Source organism: Primulina eburnea, chromosome 5 (assembly GCF_022965805.1).
Source record: "Primulina eburnea isolate SZY01 chromosome 5, ASM2296580v1, whole genome shotgun sequence".
Classification (NCBI taxonomy): Eukaryota; Viridiplantae; Streptophyta; class Magnoliopsida; order Lamiales; family Gesneriaceae; genus Primulina; species Primulina eburnea.
In genome coordinates, this window is record NC_133105.1 from 6,273,308 (window position 1) to 6,284,692 (window position 11,385).

The 11,385-nt window shown below is 29.7% G+C and overlaps 1 protein-coding gene across 1 annotated transcript; it reads right to left on the reverse strand.

The window, feature by feature from the left end:
* Positions 1–4,241: 4,241 nt before the first annotated feature.
* On the reverse strand, positions 4,242–5,440 carry LOC140831691 (uncharacterized). Its single transcript, XM_073195441.1, has one exon. The coding sequence runs from the start codon at positions 5,147–5,149 to the stop codon at positions 4,388–4,390; it is 762 nt and encodes a 253-aa protein (XP_073051542.1). The 5' UTR covers positions 5,150–5,440; the 3' UTR covers positions 4,242–4,387.
* Positions 5,441–11,385: the final 5,945 nt, after the last annotated feature.

Here is an 11,385-nt window from a genome sequence, read left to right on the forward strand (position 1 = left end):
CAAGATATTGAGGATATATATAATTTTAACATCATGTTCACACATTGTGTTCATTTATATTGTGTTCATTTATGTGTCCATCAATGAGGTGATACTCATGAATTGGATGTGATGAATTATAAAATTTTATAATTATTTGTAATATTTTCCAGCACCGTCGTTTGGCTATGAACATTTGCCCTATATTCACAATAGAACCACAACAAATATGGGTTATATCTTCTAGTGGGTGTACTTCTCTTTCATATCCCACATAATTGGTGTTAAGATTGAGAGTTGAATCTAACTCAACTTCAAAAATTAGTTAAATGAGAAAAAATTGTCTGAGTCAATATATGAAACCCCCAGTCACGGGGGATTGTTCAAATCTATATATGCAATTCTCAAGAACTTTATCAAACTGATATGGAATATCTTAACACACTTCTTCACGTCCAAAAATGAACAACCGAAGCATGAAGATGTTAATGAGTGGTCCAACTTGGGTAGTCAAACGCATAGCGGTGGGGGTAGGTTTTGATACTTTGTTAAGATTGAGATTTGAACATAACTCAATTTCAAATAGAGGAGGATCACCCAAATCAATATATACAACTCTCAGTCATGAAAGTGGATTGTCTTACTTAATAATTAAATCATATTGATCCCTCACATTTTAAACTATGTTTGTATTTTGGTTTGATCAATTTTGAACGATATTATTGTTGGTTTATTGTGGAAAATAGATATTTATCTCAACCCTCAAAAAATCTTCTCGAAGGACGAATATGTTGGAAGGACAACACTATGTAGATGGTATGCGAGCTTAACTCCGTGTGACAGTCCAATCTTATGTCTTAAAAAAAATTAAATCAGAATAGTTTTGTGTACATATAAGTTGGTTTAATAATAATTTTTATATTGTGATGATGATAAGTTATAAGACGACCCCAACATTGTCAGCGTTTCACATGGATTTCTCGTGCTTTCCAACTATCAACATTTGCATCCTAGTTTAATACGTAAGCCATTAATTCAAACTGACACATTATATATACTAGTTACTCGGCACACGCGATGCGTGTGTGTACAATCTTTTTATCATTATCGATGGACTAAAGTGAAATTTGACAAATTATGAAGAGACTAAATTGATATTTGAATTGTTGAAATAAAAAAAATATAAATAAAAGTGTGTGTTGAAATAAAAAAAAAACAAAAAACAAAAATGTAATATTAATATCACATAAGGGGTAAAATTGGAAGAAAATTTGGTGTCCTCTCTAAGTAGTTACTATCAATGCCTCACACTTAATAGATAGTATAGATATATATATATATATATATATATATATATATATATATATATATATATATATATATATATATATATATATGTATAAGTGTGTGTGTGTAATTTATATGTTAACCTTACTTTTATTTTATTTTATTTTTAAATCTGAATTTTATATGTATAATTTTTTAAACATAGATTTTTAGCTCTCCTAATACTTCGAAAATTAATGGAAAACATATTTTACACATAAATCAAGTCACGGGCTCATTGACGATTTTTAGTTCGCCCACATCGTTGATGGCTATCATCGTCCAAAAATATATTAATAGGCAAATATATACTAACGTGAAATATTAATGTTAATCGGTCTCACGGATCTACGTCGACCCGGTTTATACTTGTAGTGAAAAATGATATTTTTGATAGAAAAATAATATTTATCAAAAATATCATTTTTTCATATGTATGGTCGAAGATCTTTCTCATAAAATTGACCTGTAAAAGTTTTTGTAAATATATATACTATATTTTAAAAAAATTAAGAGTACTTAATCTCTGTGTTAAAAAATTCAAGTACCTTTACCGAGTTGTATGTGATTTTACCGCTGATTTTTAAAACACGAGGTTTTAAATACAACTAGTATTTAACATGTGCGATGCACGGAATGATATTATTAAAAATTAGTAAAAAATGAATACATATTTAAATTGAAAAAATAATATAATTATAAAAAATATAACTAAAAACTATTTTTTCGTTAATTTTTAAAAACTTTCTTAAATGCAACGCATGTCGATTAATTTTTTGCTAATAATCACTATCATAAATCAAAATTTTAGATTGTGTTAGCTTAAGACAATGATATGATGTTTATCATATTTAGTATATTGATGTCGACTATCAACCTTAATATATATTTAATTTTCGAAAATGATAATGTACTTTGTCCTCTTTAAAATATTAAAGATTAAAGATACAAGGGCACTGAAAAGTAGAATTACTAAATTTGACTTTGCGCTTATTTTTTTTTTAAAAAATTGAATCTCTGAGATTTTCTGTTCACTCCATAGATTCTATTAAGATCAGTATTTCTTTAGTGTAGGAGTGAGTCTCATGTGAGACCGTCTCATGGATCATAATCTGTGAGACGGGTCAACCCTACTCATATTCACAATAAAAAGTAATACTCTTAGCATAAAAAGTGATACTTTTTCATGGGTGACCCATATAAGAGATCCGTCTCACAAATAATACCCGTGAGACCGTCTCACACAAATTTTTACCTTAGTGTAGTGGCTGTGCATCCAAATAATATTAAACTATGTTATTAAAGAATAATGCTTTAGCATGACATTTTTAATTATAAAGCAATAAAATAGAGATAGAATTTATGCAATATTTACTTTCATCTTTATTTAAATTACTCAATAATCTGAATTTCATTATCCTATATATTGATTTATCTAATTAGTTTAATAGTAGAACCAATTATATATAACTCAAACCAAATAATATATAACATATCAAAACATGAGAAATTATGAAATTCTTCCTGCTAGTACTTGACCTATTTTTATTTTGGTGCTTCCAATGTTTAAAATTGGTATTCATCCTATAAATTATTTTTTTACTAAATATTTTGTCAAAATACTGACGTCATGTTAGATATTGATGTTATATTCTATTCCACGTTAACGTTTCGATGAAATAGAATGAAAACAAAAAAATGCCAACTTAATTATGTAACTACATCAATTTTACTTAACACCTAAAAGACAGGAACATAAAAAGACCAACTTACATTATAATTTTGGTAATTACCCCATTAAATATAGGTTTTTAATACGTAAGATTGATGGAATGTTTAGAAGAATGTTTAAATAAACACTCGACACAATATGTAAGTTTTTTCAATTAGTTTAAAAGAGTTGACAACTAAACTGAATATCATCGAGTATCTATGCAGTTTGTTAACATATAAGTGCGGAAAGAAGCTAAACTAACAGATTAGAACAAATCATAGAATGAATGGGAAGGGGGTAAACAGAAGTGTAAAAAAGACAGATATATTTCTGGATGTTCAGAGAATTGAAGCTTTTACGTCATCTTTCTTCTTCTAGGAATATTCGCACTAGATGACTTTGGATAATACAAGTAGTTTGTAAGATCCCGATTCATTTTGGTCATAAACACTGCCAAACTGAAACTCCTGGTATCTCAAAAAATTATTAGACATTCTGCAAACTACTATACAAATGTAATACACAATTATACTAACTTGGCACGAAATGATCAAATAAAATTCTTTTAAGGTGTGTTGAACTGATTCGATTTCGCTCATGTATATGAATGATTTTGAAGACTTAATCTTATCAATGAATAATCGATGCTTTCTTGGAATCAACTTCTCCTCTAATTATACTCTCATAAATAGATTCGTGTAATCAAAAGTGTCGGTTTGCTTGTTTTAGTCCATGCCAACTCTTTTTTCACAGTAATCACTTACTTATCATAAGAAATTCGAGCAACTGCTTCATAGTGCTTGATGTGAGCATCAGTTTAGTATTCTAACGTAGACTGATTCGAGGTAAACTGAAATCCTTTAAGCTTATTTATTCAGTTTAGAAGCATATCAATTTTGTTTTTGTAATTTTTTCTCTTAAATTAGTTTTGCCTTAATATTATTTGCTAACCACCAAAATATATCAAATTGTTGATCCAACATAATATCTCATGGCTATGGACAAAATAATAATACAAAAACTCATATGAAACGGTTTTAGAGTCAATTATGCGTAATGGATCTCCGATCTGACTCAAATCATGAAAAATATTAATTTTATGTCAAAAGTATCATTACTCATTATAATTATGAATCAGATCGATCGTCTCATGGAAATAAACTCATGATACCGTCTCACGGAAATACTTAATATAATACAAAAAATGGGAAGATATTAAATAGGATTTTTGTCATGTAACTCAAGATTAATGCATTTACCCACTAGAATGGGCATGCATGACACAATTGGCACTAAATAATGAAATTCACGTGTACTCCCACAATTCAGCAAGAAAAATCGACGCCTCCATCTAAAAATTAAACTACATCAAGAATCTGTCAAATTCTGCACAGTTTGAGGAGATGACTGATGATAACCATTAGAGGCCACCGGAATGTAACTCCCACTCGACATCGGAACGGGGAATCCCATCCAGGCGGCTGGTGGCCGACTCGCCTCCACTCTTTCAAGAGACTGAACCTGATCTTTCAAGAACTTGACATAATGAATTGCTTCATCCAGCATTGACGCAGTATCCATCTTAGTTCCACCGGGCACCAGTCTCTGAAGAATCCTGATCCGTTCGCTTATCCTCTCCCTGCGGTGACGCGCCGCCACGCTTTGCGGGTCAGTCGATATCTTCACGTTCTTTCTCCTCGGCGGCTTGACAGACTCCGGGTCTATATGAATCGGCTGCATCGCCGCAATCCTGAAGATCATTTCGCGCATTGCTGCCATCGATGAATTCCTCTGCCGTGTTTCCCCAGCTGCCTCTCCATAACACTCTTCCACTTTCCATCTTTCCCAGCCTGAATCGTGCTGGAAATATGGTGTCCCCGGTTGCTCTTGATGATTTGAAGCTCCGGAAAACGAGATACTATTAATTAATGCAGGTGAATTAGCATGATAATTCTTTAGATCGCCATTACAGCTACCATTCACGTGAATTAAACCACCATTATTGTTTTCTTGATGACTGTTGAATCCCATCTCAGGAATCTGATCACACGCCGCCCCGGCGAAATCCATTTCCATCAGCATCAGTTCCATCTGATCCGCAACTTCAGATTTCAAGAATCCAATATCCATACCTGTTTGATTAAATTAAAATTGTCTTCATACAAGTGAACAATTTTCAAGAAACGGGCTTCTGAAAAGGGAACAAAGCTAGTTTTTTGGGAGAAACGAGAGCGTGCAAAAGCAGGATAAAACTGATGCGCAGAGGGATGGGAAAGGTGGAGAGAAGTGTTGTATCAGAAAACTAGAGCAATTGCAGTAATGCACCAGAATTAGGTTTTGGGAGACGAAATATTGAAGGGGAAATGTGGAATAAAGTAGTGATTCTTGGGAATAGGCTTGATTGAGCCAGCGGGATATGAATACATAACAAGTGGTACCACTTTATCATATTATAATATAATATCTAAATTATATAGTCATTTATCATATTATTTTATAAACTATATAATAATGGCAATTGTCATAAAGTTGGTGAAATTTTTCTTGCAAACATAATTGTTTTATAATTTTCAAGGGCATGTAAATCTGCTTCTTTGTAATTTTAATTTTTTATACTGTAATTTATTTTCAAATAATTTCAACACAACTAGACATATTTTATGACAATAAGATATATATGTTTATTTGATTTTAAACATAAATGTTCATACGTAGGTATGTATAATGTATTTAGTTAGGAACAGAGCCAAAAAATATAGGTTAGAGGTGCAAGAATATTTTATAAATTTTTAGGAGGGGCACAAGTCAATATTTGGGAGGAAATTGAAAAAAATATAATTATTTCTAGGCCCCTAGTCCATAAATTCAAATGAGACATATTTAAAATTCATGATCATGTATTATTGAAGTTAAAAACATTCATATTGTTGGGTTATATAATACTAAAAATTCTGATTTCGATAAAAAACAAAACTTGTTATTGTGTTGTCGACATATTTCATTAAGTGCGAAGTTAATATGTGTCAAATTAAAAGTGAAAGATTGCTGAAATCATAACTTAGTTTATGGCAAACTGAAGTTTTTTTTTATGGTAACTCATAGCTCAGTGATGCAAAGGATCAACGGCCAAAACTAATGAATTAAAAACTTAATTTTACACAACTCATATTTCACAACAACCCAATTGGTTCGGAAGTTATTTAGACAAAATATTACTCACAAGATCGAGCTGGTGAAAACATAAACAACAATTAGCTCGGTCTGACCAATTTTGATATTTTGGTCATATATCTCAGCTCGGTTATTCACATAGAACGATTCGGTATGCATTACGAATATAAGAGAATGATATACAAATCATCTTCACAAGTAAAAATCTGAATCAGAACATAAAAATTTGATAAACCACGATGAATTTATTGGTTTTACACTAAATGAAGAACAAGTTCCAGATTACACATAGTATGATCAGGTCAAGTATATCTGTCTCATACAAATTTGGAATCAAGTGATTCATAATTTCATGGAAAGCTAAGAGAAAGAATTACAATTTTCATGTTTATCAGTTTGCCTAGAACTCGATGAATCAAGAATTATAATCAAAAGATATAACAAATTACTTGGAAAAACTTTGATCAAACCAACGACTCAAGCTAATAAGATCAGCTCAGTCAGACAAATTAGCTTAGCTCATATCAGATCATCTCAATTGGTCCATATCATCATAGTTTCAGAAAATGACCAAAACTACGAATTTGACTGTTGCAATATTAGAATCCGCATAAGTTTTTTCAAACGGTCATATCCTTATATCTAATGTTTATATCATTATTGGATGTCATAAATACAACATATTGAATATCAAATACAAGCTTTGGAGGAGGATTCAAAGCATGAGCAACTATATGATTAAATATCATCTATAATGAGAGCAACTCCAAAAAGAGAAGTCTTAATAGATATATCAGTTTAGTGAGAGTTTTTCTCTTGTGTGTGAGGATACATTTGAAAGATAAATACACTGTAATGTACTAAATTCTTACACTCAATCACTCACACATACACGAGAGTTGAGTTTCAAGATTTAGATGAGCAAGTCTTCACACGAAGATATTAAAGATTGTGTTTTTATTATTGATATAAGAGACATTAAACATTTTGCAGATTGTGATGTTGTGGCCTAGAATCTTGAGTGTACTAGTAGTTCGATTAGACAATATTTAAGTCCTAAGTTGAAGTTGATTTATATAAAGAGTTGTACTAATCAAAATCTTCTATTGATACCTTCCTAGATGGAAGAATTGGTGACGTGAGAGTTGTTAATATTCGAACATCAAAAAACAAACTTGTGTTTATTTACTTATTACATTTAATTATTACTACTATTTTTAGTATGGATTGTTGAACTATTTTATATATATTTCAAATACCAAAATTTTGTATGCAAAGTGTTTGATAAAATGCTTCAACCAAAACATTTTTATATATTCAACTTACATTATTTTAAATACTTTTCAAAATGTTTAATCAGTTTTAGCTCGATTATTTTGAGTTTCTTCAGTTTGTTTGTAAATCAAACTCGATTTAATTTCTCGATGTTTAATATTTAAAAAATCCAGCTATTGTAACTCAATGCTTCTCCTCCAATTGATCGATCATATCATATATTTTATTTTTTCGTCTTAAAGTTTATGAGATCAATAGATCATACTATATTATTTAAGAAAAAAAAAGACAAATAACTTATTCTAACAACAAAACAATATTCTTATCATTAAAAAACCAATATTATATAGCAATTTAATTCTTATTATAAACGCACAAAAAATATATTATTTATAAATTTTAATTTTTTGAATGTACTGTACAAAAAAAATGAATTTTTTTAACGATAAAATGTTTTTTTTTCTAATAGAAAGTAATTATTATGAATTAGTCTAATTGAAATTAAAAACAAGTAGTTTTGAAATTCAAAAACATATGATGGGAAAAGAGAAAATATCAATATCACATTTCAAAATTGTGTACAGAAATTAGCTAGCTAATGATATTTAACATCATTTAATATTTAAATATTAACAAATTTGTTTATTTTTAAGCTAATTAATTATATATAAATATTGAGTATTATAACCATCATATTGTATGACAAAAACTTGTATGAGACGGTCTCACGTATCGTATTTTGTGATACATATATCTTATTTGGGTCATCTATGAACAAGTATTACTTTTTATGCTAAGAGTATTACTTTTTATTATGAATATCGATAGAGTTGACCCGTCTCACAGATAAAGATTCATGAGACCGTCTCACAAGAGACCTACTCCATATGTATTATATGAAAATAAAAAAATATTAAATATATTTAAAAGATATCAATGATACAAAAATAAGTGAAGGAGAAAAATATATGTTGTTGGATTATATGAATAAAATGGAAAAGCATTTATTAAGTTTTAATGGGATACATTTATAAATGAAATTAATAGGCGGGAGCATTTTGGTCATATTATTAAATTAAAAGTATAATGAATTGTGATCAATAAAACTTAGAGTTTAATTAACACTTTTTCAATATTTACATATTGAATGGGTCTCATGTGAGATCATCTCACGGATCTTAATTTGTGAGACATGTCAATCCTACCGATATTAACAACAGAAAGTAATATTCTTAGCATAAACAGTAATAATATTTCATGAATGACCTAAATAAAAATCAGTCTCACAAAATATGATCCGTGAGATTATCTCACCCAAATTTTTGTCTTACATATTACATATTTATTTAACCACCTCCTCATATCTCGGAGAAGATAAATCTCATCACCTCCGAGTCTCCTATCAGATTGTTTCTCTAAGATTGGCTATCTCTCGAGTTGATGCAGAGCTTGCGTCTGCGTATGATTGTTATTTGTTAGAGTCCACTTAAATCTTTCTTATCTGCCTAGTTAAAACAAGAGTCAAAAACCGATAAGACAAATATATCATGTTTAGTTTTGATATATTGTTCACTTATCTTTTTCGTTTGTCATGTTTATCATTGAGGTGTCATTCATCTATTAGATCTACAAATTTGATATGTTTCAATAGGAGAATGTCACCTCAGCAGTGAACATAGTAGATGGACATATTATCAAAACTATATCTTATGAATCCTATAATTACAAGTCTATCTATTCTAAAGGGCACCGTCTAGGATTACCTAAGTGTTGGACGGTCGCACATTGTCTCGTCTTTTAAAAAGTTGATATCTCTGGACATTATTTAAAAAATTGACCATCTAGAATGCTCAAAATTCGTCTAGACGACAGCTTAATGTAATATATAGATTTTTTTATTTTAATATTTTTTTAAAAATATTATTCGTTATATATTTAATCAATTTGTATCGGATAAACGTGGGTTCGGTATAGCTATTTAAAACACTGTGTAATACTGTCTATCTCCACGAATACATGCCAATCAAATCAAGTCTGATGGAGGGCAATTGCGATTCCATGCCCAAAAGAGAGACACGTCTATAACTACAAATACACAACTACAATATTTTGACATATTCAAGTCATTCTCTTGGTTTTCATTTATATTAAAATCGTCATTTTTTTCTCCATGTTTTCTGAACTCCAGCTTAAGATCGAGGCTTTCGTCGAATTTCATTAATATAACGTAATGATTTTTTTTTCTTTTGTGTAATTAGTAAATTAGATGCAACGTTTACATACTTTTCAAAGGGATGTATAACAAGGCAAAAACTTGTATGAGACGGTCTAACGGGTCGTATTTTATGAGACATATTTTTTATTTGGGTCATCCATGAAAAAATATTACTTTTATGGTAAGAATATTACTTTTTAGAATGAGTCTCATGTGAAACCGTCTCACGGATCTTAATCTGTGAGACGGGTCAATCATACTCATATTTACAATAAAAAGTAATACTCTTAGCATAAAAAGTAATATTTTTTCATTGATGACCCAATAAGAAATCCGTCTCACAAATAAGACCTATGAGATCGTCTCACACAAGTTTTTGCTTACTTTTTATTTTGAATATCGGTAGATTTGACCCGTCTCACAAATAAAAATTCGTGAGACCGTCTCACAAAAGACCTACTCGTATAACAATATAATTTTGATATCATCCCCAATATACAGACTTATTTGTATTCTCTTATCTTATTGTTATCTAATTCATTCAAAAAATAGTTGAAACTTTCTGGAGACTTAGACGTCCATGTTCATCCTCGCAGCACACACCGGAAGGGACGAATCTGTTTTAAGGACACTGTATTTTCATACAGGTCTCGGTTTGATTTAATTTGCGTTGTCCTGCTGTTTTGTTTATTGCAATACTAGTTCTCTTTTACTTGTACCTTTCTGTTTGTGCGTATACATTTGTATACGTTTTGCTTAACAATTTTTACTTTCGAGCACATATCGGTTAATAATAATAATAATAATAATAATAATAATAATAATAATAATGGACATCATCCCAGTATTTCGGCTAAAATCAGAATAAACGTACAAAAGAAAATTTCAATTTCTTGTAACAAGATCAAAGTTTGAATAATTTGAGGACTTAGGAAGTATTTATAATTACAAAAAAAAAAAAATTTGATTATTCACTTTTAGCTTTAAAAAATAAGTTTTTAGTGTTTTTTAACTACAAATTGTTTCTTAATTCTGGTCAAATTAAGTAAAATTCCAATGGAGGTCTCATGCTCATTCTGATTCTATAAAAGTGATTATGATTTGATAATTAAAAGAAATTTCTTTCTCAATATTTTTACTTAATCTAAAATTGTCATGTACATCCATTCAAATAAATGAAGAGAAAGAAGGAAGAGTTCTCTAGTAAGGTATTTTAATCATTTATTAAGAAATTAGGATGGGTATAACTTATTGTAGGATCGAGTGCTTACCACTTTACCAATAGCTATTACTAGTGGTAATGGTGCAACTCAAATCTTTTAAACCGCACAACAACTCAAGCATCACGGTTCGATCGCTCTACCAAACATGGACAATTATTGCACCCAACACTTATGTATCAATATTTCACTTTAAAAATAATTTCATTTTATTTTCAAACACTATCAACTTTTGATTTTATCCACTTTTCATAATCTATAATTTTTATAAGACAAAAACTTATGTGAGACAATCTCACGCGTCGTATTTTGTAAAACAGATATCTTATTTAGTTAATCCATGAAAAAAAAATTACTTTTTATGCTAAGAGTATTATTTTTTATTATGAATATCAGTATGATTAATCTATCTCACAGATAAAGATTTGTGAGACCGTAAAGAAACCTACTCTTTTTATCATTTTCAAAAAGCATAATTTATTTTA

Excerpts from the sequence above, each read along its gene's own strand:
- LOC140831691 (XM_073195441.1), bottom strand. The coding sequence starts at position 5,149 with ATGGATATTGGATTCTTGAAATCTGAAGTTGCGGATCAGATGGAACTG.